The sequence below is a fragment of the Solanum tuberosum genome, unplaced genomic scaffold, assembly GCF_000226075.1.
Source record: "Solanum tuberosum cultivar DM 1-3 516 R44 unplaced genomic scaffold, SolTub_3.0 scf00073, whole genome shotgun sequence".
In the NCBI taxonomy this organism is placed as follows: domain Eukaryota; kingdom Viridiplantae; phylum Streptophyta; class Magnoliopsida; order Solanales; family Solanaceae; genus Solanum; species Solanum tuberosum.
The window spans coordinates 1,222,273-1,237,712 of record NW_006239002.1 but is presented as its reverse complement, the minus strand read 5'-3'; the positions used below and the strand labels follow the sequence as shown (position 1 = coordinate 1,237,712).

Sequence of the window (15,440 nt, the reverse complement as noted above, 5' to 3'; positions counted from 1 at the left end):
GGGGTTAACAGAGAAAAAGGAATGTATGGAGGATTTTTAAAGCTATCCATAAGTCAAGAGATTCTTGCCCTTTTCCTGATTAATTATAATTTCACTCGTATAGCTGGTACAAGAAGACTTTCAAAACATTGAACCTATTCCTAGAGACTGTTTCATCTATTGATGCCCGTGCATGTAGATGTACGTTTCCTCATTTTTTCTTCGGATGTATAAGTAATATTCTGAATATGCATTATTAAGGAAGGTAAAGGTAGTAAAATTGGGTTGGTTAGAAAGTAGGGATAATATTTAAGGTAAAGATAATATTTCTGCCAGATCAAAAGATCTATATCACTATATGATGTTGTAACTTTTCAAGCAGCAAATTTTATCAGCCTGCACAGAGACTTGGAATGTCAAATTTCATATATCATTTAGCTCCCTGAAGATGAATGGAATGAGGAGGATTGTTTTGGACAATTACTTTGACTATAGAGGTGTTCATGATTTTTGGGTAAATATGTCTTTAGCAGTCTATCTCAGACATTTTATACTTCAAAAGAGGAGCTACGAGAAAACTCTAGTATTTTGGTGTTTTTATTTTACCTTCATAAACTTTGTTTCTTCTCTTATAGATTGAATTTAGAAGTAAGACCAAGTTGGATCTCGTGTTTAAGTCAGCTGCTGTTGGTACTAAGAATTAGGGAACTGTTCCATCCCTTGGTAAAAAAAATTAACGAATTAGGATTTGGAAGGATTATATACATAGTTCTCATCGCCTGGTGACTTTAAAGTTTAAACATAGGTTAGTTTATGGATTTCAGTGAGGATTTAGTCCCTGGATGCAGCATTTCTGTTCCTCATCTTCAGAAGTTGTTTTCTTAATGGACTTATGAAGAAAGAAAAATATAAAATAATTTTCGCCTTACAGGCCTTGCATAAACTTCAAAAGATAATTTTAAAAAATAGAACGATGAAGCAAATAACTCCCTGTGGAAACTCCTAATCAGTAAGGCAACTACCATCTTGTTGAGATTGTGGAGCTGTCTATTATTCAATCCCTAGAGTTTGTTTTTTTTTGCTTGACATGTCTTATGCTTTCAGCATTGCTCGCTGGGGCAATCTGGTTTTCACTTAGCTGATATTTTGGGCTTCTGCTGCTGGTAGCGTGATATAAAGAGGGGGCTTAAATTGAAAATGGAATGCTTCTGGCATCTTTTCAATTTTGCATCTCAAAGAACAAGAGTCCTTGGAGACGGGACTTGTAGTTTATGTCCTATATTGCATCAGATGACACACTTTTCCTTTTCTTGTGCATCTCTATATCTGTAAGATGTACAGAGAAGTTGAGACAGAACATTTTGTTTGACACTCTAGCTAAGACAATGGTAATTCCTAATATTTTGTGCAATTAGCATGTTTCCTGTACTGGTTTAAATTGTCTGCCCTAAAGGAAAAGGTGTGTTTCCGCCATGTTTTCCAGATTCCGCGTTTTCTTCTTGTAGTTTCAGATATTCATGTTTATGTCTCTAAAGGTAGAATAAATTCCCGAGGCATTCTTTCTCCATCTGCCCCTTGGAAATAAAGTTGTCAACCACAATAATGGTATTTAAGTTGTTGATTCCTTCAGTATCTAAGTGGTCCAAGAAATGATAAGGATCAAAATAAATGATAAGGTATCTATACCTCTACCAAAAATTCATACACCCACAGGGATCTGTACGTCTATAAAAAATTAGCCCCTAAAAGTTACTCTGCTGCTGTTTTGCAAATCAGGATTATGAGTGTTTATTATTTGATTATTTCAGAACTGATATGTGCATTATATCTTCCTGGGATCAACTTCTTTTTAATTTGTGGCTTGAGTAACAGATATATGTCCGGAATCTCAATCTCAGATCTCATACTTTGACATTTCAGGTTATGTGCAGAAAATAACACTACGTACGGATATTGATGTGATGGTGGACTTGGATGATAAACCACCTTGACAAAAGAATACTTGTACCATTTTGTTTAAACCAGTATACATTAGGAAGCTTTGAGGAGACACGTAACTTTGCGGAATTGTTCTATTCTTTGAGGAGCAAACTGTGGGTCCAATAGTAAACAATATAGATTTGTCAAATAAAGGACATATTCTATACATCCGTAGCAGAATAAAGTAAATTCGGAGAAAGAGATGAGACGGCTGGAGGAACTGAACAAGTTGGGCAAGGATCGTATTTGTAATTTAGCTTTTTCACTTCAGTTCTTTCCTTCTTGGTTCTGGAATTGTTTTCATACGTTTAGTTGAGAATCTTGGTTGCTTTACAAGTAATTGAGGAATAAAAAGTATTCTTCCTTATCTTCTTTATACTTTAAGCATCAGAATATGTCCCTTCGTTGATAGTCATTCTACTATTTAAGGTCCTTTGCTACAATGTTAGTCAGCAAGTTCATTCCAGTTTTAAGTCTAAGATATCTTCACCCAATCAGCAAGTAGAAAAAAATGCCAAATCCAAGCTTTCTTGATTTCCAATACAACCTCTCGAAGAGAAGTTTTCTGCGTAAGCCAACTAGGATGTTCACCAGAGAGAGGCAGAACTCATGTTCGTTGCCTGTTTACCAAACTAGTGTTGATGATTTAAAGAAAGTTTTTGATAGATTTGATTCAAACAAAGATGGCAATATTTCACCAGAAGAGTACAAGGCTATACTCAAAGCCATGGGGAAGAAGAACCTCCTTACGAGGGAAGTTCAAAAGATTTTCGATGTTGCAGATGCAGATGGTGATGGATTCATTGATTTCAACGAGTTTGTGGAAGTGCAGAAGAAGGAAGGAGGAGTTAAAACTACGGATTTGCAGAGAGCCTTCCACACTTTTGACAAGGATGGTGATGGAAAGATCAGTGTGCAGGAAGTGTACGAGCTGCAGAAGGGGCTCGGACAACGTTGCAGCCTTCAAGATTGCAGGAAAATGGTGAAGGCAGTAGATGCAAATGGAGATGGTGTGATTGATTTGGATGAATTTGTGACTATGATGACTCGCACTATGACACTTTGTTAGAAGTCCCTAATTGAAAGACCCTACTGCGAATTCCAAGATTATCAGTCATGACAGTTCACTTAGTTATGTGTTACCTGTATAAAGTATAAATGTAAGGTTTCTGCATGCCTTGCTGCATGCTGGTGGCATTAGTTCCGATTACAGTTTGATATTTTATGAGAAGTCTACTTTCAATATGATTTAAGGTATAATCCAACAGGTTTTGCAACTATTAAAAGTTAAATAGCATTCACAAGATCAAAAGTTAAATAGTAATGTACTATTGTCATTCCAGAAAAACTAGATGAGCCCAACAAGTCCTACCACACTATCGCTAAGGCCGAATAAGGTATAGCCACGAGCTGATGGATTATCTCCCGTTTATATATAAATCCTACACCAATGTGAACATTTCATGAAGTATTCATTGGTATTGAGTTCACAAAGAGCAGCCATTAAGGTTGCCCTCGGATTATTTCGCTGCAACAGATTGATGAAGATATGCTTTAGTATTGATAGTTACTTTTCTTTAATATACTTCCGAACACTCTCTCTTCGGCTCCAGCAGCATACGGTCGCTATGAGCTTCAGTCTCTCCAATGTCCTTTCATATTTGCTGGACATCAAATGAACAGAGTCAAATAAAGATTGAATACTCATAATTCTAACTTGATTGACTGAATTAACATATACAGGCAAAGAAAACTACTAACTGAAGTTGGCTTGAGAATGGATATGGAAACATCTAGGAACTCCTGGATTTCTGCCCTTCCAACTCCCTGTTCAATAAAACAACAATTTCACCTGCACGACTAATTGATGAGAAAATCAAACTAAAAGACATACAGAAACACACATCTGAATTAGCAGCAGTTGATGGTTCTTAATTCTAACTACAACCAATCCATCAATAAACTATACTTCAATTCCAAATTAGTTACGAATACTGATATGTCAGAATTTAGAAAACATCCTAGACAATCAACTAAATCAAGAATACAGTACACAAGCCAATGAAAGCATTAATTATTCCCATCAAAACTCTTCGAACCACATGGTTTTAACTTACCTAAAATAGTGCAAAGGGGAACTATTCCAACTCAAGTAAGCCATTATAATGGTAAGGACACTCATGCCAACTGTAAAATCATTAACAGACCACTCAAAGAAAATAGTGATCAAAGAAATTTGTCCAAATATATGAAAATTTAAGCAATAAACTTTGGAATATCAAGAAATAAAAGTTCAATAATTATTACACCTATAAGGTTCCAGCAAATATAACATTCCCTCAATTAATACCCAAATTCTTCAATGGAAGAACAAGACTGAAAACAAAGAACTGAAGCTTCCAAAGCAGTAAATAAGACAAAAAGAGGAAATACCTCTAGTTCTCTATGTAAAGTGTGACAAGTAGAACTCATATGGACACTGCAGCAAGGACTTGCAAAAGCCAGCATATCTTCTGTTGATGAATGATGTTATGCCTCCATCTTTCCCATTCATAAAAACAGAGAAAGTTCAAGAAAAGTTGATCCTTTAAGAACCTGACACTTGCAACACAGATTTAACTGGCTTCCCTCGATAAAAGCTAACATGAAAACCATGAATGCAGTCACACTTGTGGTTTTTTTTTTTCATCTCCTTCTAGGTTGCTATTAACCCAAAACAAATTCTACAAATAAATCAACTTTCAGATAAAACCTAAATAATTCTTCATGAAACTAAAAGGATGATTTCAGTTAAATGAAATATTATAAGGATATACTCAAAGTTAGGGAGAAACGTAAGGGATGATATTGGTCAAAAACTCCATTTTCCTATAAAGTGACAGAACCAGAAAACAATTTGAAAACATTGTGCAGATACAATGGAACATTAATTTGACTGGCACTTTGCTGACTAATCTCTTTAACAAAGATCCAAACTACTAGAACAGTCTTAGATATCCACAAGGGTGCAAGCAATGCATAAATTGCAAGACATGGTGATTTTGGCATTGTAATTAGCAATACATAAAAATTCTTGGTAATTCATAGATGACCCTGAACAGAGCCACGGCCAGCTTAAAGGGATCTCAACATCGCGTTCATCCCAACATGCAGACTCTTGATGATCCTGAGAATTGTGGAAGCCAGTCTATGTATACTCAAATTAGCCACTATACTTCACCAATAATCACCACAAGAGCATTTTCCATCCTTGAAATGATGAAACCGCTTGTTGTCCCTGACAATTAACTCTCGCCCAACAATCCTTGACATGATCTTGATGGCATTGTGACAATCACCACATACACGGAGATTCTTTATGATACGTAAAGGTGTTCTGGCAGGAGTACTAATCAGACCATATGCAATGGCTAAACGTTCGCTATGGTATAGCAAAGCCTGTTCCTTGGCCTCCTGATCGATATCATGAAGGACATATCTGGTATCAGGCACATAAGCTTGTTCTTTCATCGCAGCCCTCAACTTCTCGTCATCCTTGAAGAGGGTTGGATTGCGAAATTCAGATACTCTATTTCTTCCTTCAAGCATATTAATGGCTAACTGCTTCTTTACTGGTGGAGTGGGAATCTTATTAGCAACAGCCTTAGAAGGGTCAAGACCAACCATCAACTCCTCAGCTTGATCCTCAAGATCAATATCGCCATGTATACGAGCATAATTCATTAATGCTTCCCAGACGGCTTCTGTTGGTTCAAATGGAAGCTTTGAGATATATTCCTCTGCCTCAGCAAGATGTCCACATTTTCCTAGAACACCCAGAAGTCCTAAATAGTGCTCCACCTGTGGAGAAATTCCATACTCAGCCTTCATTGACTCAAAATGCATGAAAGCCTCATCAATAGCATCTGCACTGGCACAAGCCTCGAAAACATACAGAAAAGTTTCCTCGTTTGGTTTCATTCCCGACTCCCGCATCTGATCATACAATGTCAACCCATCATCCCCCAACCCATTCAATGCATATCCATTTATCATCAAATGCCATGAGTCCATATTCCTATCACGCATATGATCAAAAACTCTGCGCGCATCTGTCATACTCCCACACTTGGAATACATATTGATAACTTTATTGCTCAAACCAAGATCACTCCTGCATTTTGATCTCAACAAGTAATCGTGCACCTTTTTAGCATCTTCAAGTTTCTTCGAATTGGCACACAACTCAAAGAGCATGTCAAAACATTGTGCATCGGCAACTATCCCCTGTTCCATATGTTCAATAACCTCCTTAACTTTACCTTCTTGGCACAAGCTAATTAAATCAACAGTAGGTGGAGGATCACTCGGGACTTGATCATGCACAACCTGAGCTTGGTTATGAGATTGATTATTCATTTGAAACCCGCTTCCTGGTGAGACTCTCTGTCCCTGAGAATCTAGTTGACTAGGGCTTCCTCGTGGAGCATAATTTTGATTCTGATTATTCCACTGATTACCAGCACCAGGCTGTGGATAATTCTGATTTCTATTGGGACTTTGTGCATGTTCCGGATTCTGATATCCACTTTGTGGATAACTTGGAGCCGCATTCGGGGTTCCATGTTGTCTGAAGCCTTGATTTTGATAATTCCATTGGTTGACGTTCCCAGGTGGCGGGTAGTTTCGAGGCTCACCGGAGCTCGGCCTATACGGAATGCTTTGATTTTGAACATTAGGGCTTTTCTGATTCTGAAAGCTCTGGGTATATCCCTGACCAGGATTAACATTTCCATAATTTGGATAACCTTGATTCACCTGATCAGGAGTTTGATACTGAGGATACGACATATTCATCTGATTATTATTCGGATAATTCTGGGTTTGGTTATTCCACTGTTGAGCAGAGCTTCCAAAATCCTTATTTTGCGGAACCCCAGAGGGGTTTGGGGGAATTTGAACATCATTTGGTGCTGCGAATGTTGCTAGGGTTTTCGAATGTAAGGAAGAAAACGGGGAGTTTAAGGTTAAGGTTTTCGGGAACTTGATATCGGAAATAGAGAGTGAAGAAGAGTATAACAAACATACCTTGTGCGAAGAAGTGAAAATGGAGACTCGAGTTTTGCGAATCGCCATTAGAGAAGACATTTTTGCAACAGTGATTCAAACGATAAAAACCCTTTGTTAAACCCTAGCGTGGGAACATTGCTGGTAAATTCTGGACCTTTTGTTATAGTTGGGCTTGCGACCCGGGCTGTGGGTCGGACCTTCCTGAAACAAAATTTATTTTATTTTTTTATTTTTTTTTGAAAATAAACTAGAAATCTAGAATTTATCCATTATGCTAAGCTAATAATTAAGTAAAATATTATTATGTTAATGGCACTAGTAACATGTGAACAATTTTGTAATTTTTATTTCTTTATTCAAATTTATTTAAATATTTAATCACATAATAATTTAAGCCTATAGTATAGGTCGAGAAAATGTAATTTAAATTCAAATAGAAATAATGATCCTTAAGTCCTAACTAATTAGGAAAACTAAAAATTGTATCCTTTCAAATTATATCATCCGTCCTATACGTGAAGCACTTATGTTTAGTCTATCTAAAAAAGAATGTCATCTTTCTATAACCAGAAGAAAACACAACTTTAAAATTCATTGTTTATCATTAATAAAATGATTTATAGTCACACAAATAATATGATTTATTTTAGACTATGAAACTTTTTTTTTAAAAAAAATATTTTTTAAACATTGCTACCTAATCAGATGATAACACATAAGTTATAAGTGAACATGAAACAAAATCTCATACAAACCACCAAAAATTGTGGTGTAGTGGATGGGTTGTTCCTCTCTTAATAAGAAGTCTCGGATTCGAGCCCTAAGAAGCCATATACATCGCGAATTTGAAATAGTCGGGCCTACTTCATTGTAACTTGGGCACAAAGCTCGTCTCTTTAGGCGCCTAAATTGGCTCCAAATGGGCTGACTCGGGTTGCCTTTTCATAAAAAAAAGAAGCAAATTACATAAATCACATACTTTTAAGGCAAAATTACAATCTATCCCTTAAAAGTTTATAATTACAGAAATCCCTCAAACGGATACAATAATATAAACGCTAATACATTAATCTGATGCGCGAGATACATTAATCGTTAAGTAATATACATTACATTTTATACATGATACACTAATGTGATGCGCGAAATACACTAATCTGATGTACATTTTATACATGATACACTAATGTGATGCGCGAAAATTACACTAATCTGATGTACATGTTATACATGATACACTAATGTGATGCGCGAAAATTACACTAATCTGATGGATGAAAATGAGGGATTTTGGAGATTTGTAAAACTTATAGGGAATAATGGTAATAAGTAAACTAAAATGTGAGATTTCTGTAATTTAATCCAAAAAAAAAGAAGCAAATTACATAAATCACATACTTTTAAGGCAAAATTACAATCTATCCCTTAAAAGTTTATAATTACAGAAATCCCTCAAACGGATACAATAATATAAACGCTAATACATTAATCTGATGCGCGAGATACATTAATCGTTAAGTAATATACATTACATCTTATACATGATACACTAATGTGATGCGCGAAAATTACACTAATCTGATGTACATGTTATACATGATACACTAATGTGATGCGCGAAATACACTAATCTGATGCATGAAAATGAGGGATTTTGGAGATTTGTAAAACTTATAGGGAATAATGGTAATAAGTAAACTAAAATGTGAGATTTCTGTAATTAATCCAAAAAAAAGAAGCAATTAACTACTCTAATTTTTTTCATACCAGCTTCAAATTGGGCCATAACCTAATAGTTTAAACATTTGAAGTCTAATTGGCTTTCGCTTGAAATTCCTTTGTCTTTTATAGATCGAGTTGGTCTGATATGGATAACAATTAACAACTCTATATATATATACACGTAAAGTTTGTTGCGCGGAAAGGAAAAAAATGTATTTATTCTCTATATTTAAAAATTAAACAGTTAATGGCTAGCTTACAGCTTACTTAGTGAGTATGTGGCTTTTTTCATGTTCTTGCGACTTGAAGTTCTCATATCTTGTTGCACTAAAAACTTTTAATCAAAATATTTCAAAATAGTCTCATAATCCTAAAGCCAACCTAAACGCAGGTCATACGTTTCCATTTTCCACGCATTGCTTAGATTACTGTTAGTAAAAACTTACAAGATAACAAAAATACAGGATTAATACAATTGAAAATAACTATGAAGAAAATAAATCTCTTCAGGCTGAGGCGCGGATATCTCGCTCTCTTTAAGGAGATTCAAGCCCACTGCAGCAAATGTTTTCATCGGTCCAGCAGTAGTCCTCTTGACTTGTCCCCTCCAGGATACAACAGCCTACACAAAGTATAGCTCAACAACTCTGGACAAGAGTTGAGTCCAAAGCTCCACAAAAGAAACACCTCCCTTCAACTAATAAGAACTCTCTTTTTGACAAACCTTATGCACTCTATATTTTCTTGTGTATGTTATGTATCCCAAACCAAATGAAGACCACCACTATTTATACTAGAGGAAGCCTTCCTAGCAATGAATAGGAAGATAATGGTGTAGTAAATAGTGAAGATAATAGTCTCAGGAGTTACATAGGTTACAAGAATAATGAAAGAATTAAGAATGAGATAATGGAGAACCATTACATCTTTTGCCAGAAAAACCACAAACGGACAGCCACTACAACGTTCTCAGCAACGTTATAACAAAGTAATGGCAATTAAGCCAAATGATAATAAAGATGACATCAAATGTCATCAACTGTCTAACGGTAGTAAAGCACCTAATGATGTGTTATTAGGCAGAAAGCAAATATTTAGCAAAGTATAATAATATTAAAAGTATAATAATATTAAAATGCCACAACAATTACTATAGTGATTCTAGAAGGGTTTTTCATTAGAAAGTTATACCGCATAAATATGGTAAAAAGAATTCATTTTTGTATATTTAGACAAAATATCTCACATAACTGATATTAATTATGTGATAAAAAAGTAGACCAAAATCTTATACGTTTGGATCCATAAATTCTGAATCCATTTTTTTGGTCTCACAAAAAGGAAGTCACGTACATAAATATTCAAGCTGGCGATGCTTAAGTTGTACGTTTTTGAGGTCCATGAATTGCTTTCTCCGTTGCCTTTTCCCACTATTATTGTTATAATAATTATTAATATTATCCATCTTATTGATTATGACTTTCTTGGAAACTATATATCCACTTTTTATTATTTTCATAAGTTGTTAATCATTAATATATACTACTACTAAGGACATCAGAAATTGAATCTAGAAGGAAAATTCATGGTTAAATTTTGAAAATAGGACCCCATTTTTCTGGCCGTAATTTAGGGAAATGACTTGGCGTTCCAATCCTTATCTTTATTTAACATAGACCCAAGAATCATTTTTCTTGACATTTTGTAACAAGAAAAAAAAAGAACTCCCTAAAAATTTCAACATTAAAGTAAAGTGATCACTAGGCGGACTGCATAAGTGGCAATATGCAGGAATAATATATCGTCAAACCTCTTTACAACAAATGTTTATATTGATATTTTTCTTATTGTTGTAATAAAATATTATTATAAAGAATATATAAAATAGTATAACATGGAAAATTAGTTTTGTAGAAAAATATGGCTATTATAGTATAATATTATTATAAGAAATAACTGTTATAAAAAAATTTGATCGTAATTATATATGTTATTGTCTATACTTATTTACACTATGAGTTCATTTTTGCGGATTGGTTATTTTATTATATCTTTTAGACTATTAGAATAGAGCGTTTTATAGGTCATTTTTATTCGACTATGTAAAAAAAATGATACAAAGTAGGCAAAAGTTTAAACTTAAGGCTTTGGGGGGGAGGGGGGGGATGGGGGTTGATATGAGGGGCATGATCTGACTTTGCTAAACGTGCTTAAGAGCAATAAACATATTACAAAATGGGGATTTCTTAAATTATGAGTATTAAGACAAAATTTGTTCACCCTATGGGAGACCATAAGAGACACATATATTGCCATTGAACCAAACCTCCTAGTAATTTAGTCCACTTGTCTTCATGAGGTTTATATCCATAGTCCAAAACAGTATTTACCCAAAATGTTATAGTTTCATCATTATATAGTAATGGAAAAAACATTTATTTTAAAAATAAAATAAAATTAGAGTAAGTAGTTTCAATTTTGTCCCTTTGACCAAATATATTTATGGGAGCTAGTCCAAATATATAAAATCTATACACCTAATTATGTATATATTATAGGTATATTTACTGGCTATTTTGTAAACTAGATCACCCGAAAATATAATAATTATCCCTTAAAAGAGTAAGCATATGATACAAATAATAGTATACTCCAAAAGTTGTTTTTTCCCTCACAATATTCAGTCAAAGGAATCAGCCACCTGTTGGGCATCCATTTGAAGATCCGCTCCTGAGATGCCCTTCTTCTTATGAAGATAAACCAACCATGTGAGGACCAATTTTTCCATCCATAAAATTGGAATATTTTTAAAAACTTTTTTTGTATCATATTAATTACTAGTCAATCAAATACCTAAACCAGTATTACTTAAGTACTTTTTTAAAAATTGAATGAGTCATTATAAATTCAAAGCAGAAAGGTTGATTAGGAGTACATGTGCAATGCCAGTTAAGCATAGGAGATAACTCCATTTTTTATGTGTTTTAGAAATTTGTAATTACAGCAACATAATCACCTTATCATAAAGTACATATCTTAACTTTAATACTTTCATTTGTCGGCACAGCTTTTCCAGATTATAGAGATATTTCACTAAAATTAATTAAAAAGAGTATTTCACAAGTTTTAGTACTCCCCTCCTCTCGTTGATATGTTTTGTTTCTCGAAAGTTAATTTTATTAATTTTCAAAATTAAATTTGATAAATTTATTGTTAAAAGTTTAGATATTTAAAATTTATACCGAGGGTAAAACTTACCCGCATCGAATGTATACACCAATCTAATACATGCATGCCATATGTTTAAATCTATAGTTCATTTAGTGGTTGTAGCACCGTCCATGAATTTAAATTGAGTGCGATTTTACAGTATATATTACACTTTTGGATCAGCAAGTAACCAAAACCGTCCATCAATTTTGACCCTCAATTTTCAACCTATTTCTTATAGTGTTTTAAAGTTCGATTAATATGAATTCACGCCTACTACCAAACCATAATATTTAGTGGTGTATTTGTTGAATGTTGACCACTTTTTTGTATAGCCCTTACAACTTTTCAGATCCCCTGTGGACTAATTTTGCCAAAAATATATATGCAGAAATGGGTGGTTAAAGATCTAATGCACTTTTGGACCTAAATTAAAAAAAAACCTAGCCAAGATTACATCTAGGGGAGGCTTATAAAGATACAACAACCTTTTCTGGCCCTCCACTTGGCAAAAACATTTATTTTTCTCTATTTCGCGGGTTATATTTGTTATCTCCTACCAACACAAATATCGAGTAACGTTTAACTACAACTTATTATGTGAAGTCTTGCTGTAATATAGACAACACCTTTTACCATCTAATTTTCCTCTGCTAGAAGTCATAACAGTGGATCTTATAATACAAGAATATCAGACATGTTCTGTTTCATAATTAAGGTTTTTGGAAGTATATATAACATTAGAGAAAACTGACACTATTAAAATCACTAGTTTCTCGTTGAAATTTTCCGCTGAAAAATGTTGAGTGACTATTCCCACAAATATTTTGATTAAATTAATGAGAAAAATAGTAGTATTTTCACGTAAAAAATTAGGAAGATTCCCACTATTTCAGTGAGAATCTGTTTCCCGCCATTTGTTTACCCACTATTTCAGTGAGAATCTGTTTCCCGCCATTCGTTTACCCACTAAGCTGGTTCAGTGGGAAAAATCATATTTTCTACTATAGATTTTTTTATTGATTGGCAGTGGAAAACCTCTGTTTCTAGTAGTATTGTGTGGATTTGTCACTAACAGGACATTTACTATGGATTTCAAATGGCATACTTACACATGAAATTTTACTTATAACTAAAAAGTGGTGTGTACACAATCTACTCAGAATCATATAAAATTTCTTTTTTTCTGCCTATCTTCATCTTGGAGTGGTAAATTAGTCAACAAAGAAAGCTATAATTTAGGAGTAGTAAACAATTAGAGTGAAAAAAAGTTGCCTTCATATACAGTGCATCTAGCATTACTTTCTAGATATAGGTGAAAATTTTATTTCCATATTTCATGCTTGAATGGTGGCAGATAGACATCACTATCTTATAACGGAGGAGAAAACACATGCAATGTGATTTATTTTAATAGATTCACATGCCTGTTATGTTATATTAAGTTAAAAGTAGTTGTTCAATGAACTACTTTTGAAGCAAAAAATAAATAAAAGATAATTTATTAATTTGGTATATGAACTTTGACCAGTATGCAACAGATCTGAGAGGCATAATGTATTTCTTTACAGTTTTATAAAACAGCTACAGTTACGACACCTCAATCAGAGGCGGATCGCGAATTTAAATTTATTGAGTTTAGCTTTCTTAATTCTTACGTCTAAATCCATTACACTTTTGACATTATGGTAATAGTGGGATAGCCGCATAGATCGAAGGGTGATTAGTTGAATATCGTTTGTCTCTTGTATTTAGAAAATAATATGGTATATATACGTCAAAATAACTTTGCATATAAATATTTTTCAACACCCTTAGTTTCTTTACTGAATTGAATAATATTTGTTAAACTTCTAATAATTTACCACATATATATCTTATCCCTAGCAAGTTGGGTCGTCTATATGAGTTTTCTCCGTTTCTATTGTTGTGACGAGTGCTTATGTGAGGACGTCCCAAAATATTCTAAATTGTAAAAATACAAAACAAATTGACTAATTTTGTGTTGACTATCAACGTATCGTAACACTCCTTTATTCAAGCTTGAGACTGACAATGTGAGCAAACTAACACAAGAGCGGATTAATAGACATAGACAATTTTTATATATGTGAAATGCGGTCATTGTCCTTTCAAGATATTTGGTAGTCAAAAGTTGATTACATAATAGACAAGTTTACCATCTATATAAAGACTAGAAAAACTACATGTGACTTCTCACATTGAAAATTATTAGTCAAAAGATCAGTATTATTTTCCTTTGAATGGTCCATGGCCTGCCTAAATCAACAAGGACTTTGCACAACAATGGGTCCAAGAATTTCATTCTCTAATGATTTTGGTGATAATCAGCAAACATTAAGGCATGAACAATATGGCTACAAAGAGGCACCTGTTTCCTCTGATTTCGAGTTTTCGGTCTCCGGTTACAAGATGATTCCAGCTGATGAAGTTTTCTTTAAGGGTAAATTGTTGCCCTTGAGAGAAAATAGCACTAAGGCAACAACACTTAAAGATGAACTTCTTGCTAATGATGATGATGATTATGAAGAGATATTTCCATCAGTAGGAAAGGGGAGCTGGAAAGAACGTTTTGGTTTTAAGAGAGCTCCAATTTTGCCAAAGAAAGTTGATAATAAAGAGACAAAAATGCCTGATTTCTTCAATGACATTATCACAGGTAAGACAATATATTTATACTAGTTCATTCACTTGAAATTACATATTTGCAACTGAGAGTAATGTTGCTCGGATTCTCAAAAAAATGATGTAACATTCATGTTAGATTCTCCAAAATTGCACTACTTTTGAAGGATTTGACACGTATCCTACAACATTTTTATATATAACATAGCTTATAAGTTATGTGGTGCGTATTTATCTTAGATCCAATGGAAATAGTAAAACTTCATAATCTCATAAATGAGTCTCTTAATTGTTCCTTTCTTGTCTTTCAGGAGCTAACTGATAGATTGAAGAGGGAGGATAAGCAATGGTAATGTTGTAGAGTTCTTGGATCTAACAAGGGTGGACGTTCTTTTTTTCCTATCTTGTTTTGGGGTGTTTTTAGAGATTTTGAGATTTTTCTTGACTATTAGGAGACTGAAAACTTGTAATCTCTTTGATCATTCAACCTCCACCCTTTAGAGAAATGGACCATGTACAGCGTCGTGATTGTTCTTACGTTGTACAAATGTTTTCGACTTTTAAGTACTTTTGATGTAATCTTTTGTATTTGTTTGATAGAATCTAATCTAATAATGCTCCTTTATTGTCACTCGGTGTTTCTGTAGTACACCCATTTTTAATTGATCTTGAATTGAGATTTGAGCGCTGTTGGGAACTTGACAGGAACTTCCTGGAAAATGATGGCAGTTTTATTCAAATTACAATATTTGTGGAGAAAGAATCGAGGCATATTTTACCCAATAACGAAGAGTTTGAACCAAGAGGGGGGGTTGGAGGGGGGGGGGGGGGGGGAGGGAGGAGGAGGAGGAGAG

The 15,440-nt window shown here is 34.1% G+C and overlaps 4 protein-coding genes across 6 annotated transcripts in view; 3 read left to right on the top strand and 1 right to left on the bottom strand.

The window, feature by feature from the left end:
* Window positions 1-2,335, top strand: part of LOC102597073 (protein disulfide-isomerase SCO2) — a 4,550-nt gene extending 2,215 nt beyond the window's left edge. Inside the window, exon 3 of the mRNA XM_006346367.2 lies at window positions 1,900-2,335. Within this exon, the coding sequence (XP_006346429.1) occupies window positions 1,900-1,970 (71 nt within the window). The 3' untranslated portion in view covers window positions 1,971-2,335. The remainder of the gene's footprint in view (window positions 1-1,899) is intronic.
* Window positions 2,336-2,374: 39 nt separating this feature from the next.
* LOC102596749 (calmodulin-like protein 1) lies at window positions 2,375-3,212 on the top strand. The gene has a single exon (XM_006346366.2). It carries the CDS (start codon window positions 2,471-2,473, stop codon window positions 3,026-3,028), a length of 558 nt encoding a protein of 185 aa, XP_006346428.1. The 5' UTR covers window positions 2,375-2,470; the 3' UTR covers window positions 3,029-3,212.
* Window positions 3,213-3,412: 200 nt separating this feature from the next.
* Window positions 3,413-7,153, bottom strand: LOC102595751 (pentatricopeptide repeat-containing protein At2g15690). Of its 3 annotated transcripts, none has more exons than XM_006346364.2 (3): window positions 4,393-7,153; window positions 3,721-3,811; window positions 3,413-3,623 (listed from the first exon to the last, which is right to left on the bottom strand). In XM_006346364.2, the coding sequence occupies exon 1, from the start codon at window positions 7,084-7,086 to the stop codon at window positions 5,176-5,178; it is 1,911 nt and encodes a 636-aa protein (XP_006346426.1). In that variant the 5' UTR covers window positions 7,087-7,153; the 3' UTR covers window positions 3,413-3,623; window positions 3,721-3,811; window positions 4,393-5,175. The 3 variants fall into 3 exon arrangements, with proteins under 3 accessions (XP_006346426.1, XP_006346427.1, XP_006346424.1); XM_006346365.2 differs by having other exon boundaries at window positions 3,721-3,786; XM_006346362.2 differs by having other exon boundaries at window positions 3,721-7,153.
* A 6,986-nt stretch (window positions 7,154-14,139) lies between these two features.
* LOC102595426 (uncharacterized) lies at window positions 14,140-15,217 on the top strand. Its single transcript, XM_006346361.2, has 2 exons — window positions 14,140-14,620; window positions 14,898-15,217. The coding sequence occupies exons 1-2, from the start codon at window positions 14,212-14,214 to the stop codon at window positions 14,906-14,908; spliced, it is 420 nt and encodes a 139-aa protein (XP_006346423.1). The 5' UTR covers window positions 14,140-14,211; the 3' UTR covers window positions 14,909-15,217.
* The last annotated feature ends 223 nt before the right edge of the window (window positions 15,218-15,440 follow it).

Bases quoted from the DNA above. Each gene is read 5' to 3' on its own strand.
- LOC102596749 (XM_006346366.2), top strand. From the start codon at position 2,471: ATGCCAAATCCAAGCTTTCTTGATTTCCAATACAACCTCTCGAAGAGA.
- LOC102595751 (XM_006346362.2), bottom strand. From the start codon at position 7,086: ATGTCTTCTCTAATGGCGATTCGCAAAACTCGAGTCTCCATTTTCACT.
- LOC102595426 (XM_006346361.2), top strand. From the start codon at position 14,212: ATGGCCTGCCTAAATCAACAAGGACTTTGCACAACAATGGGTCCAAGA.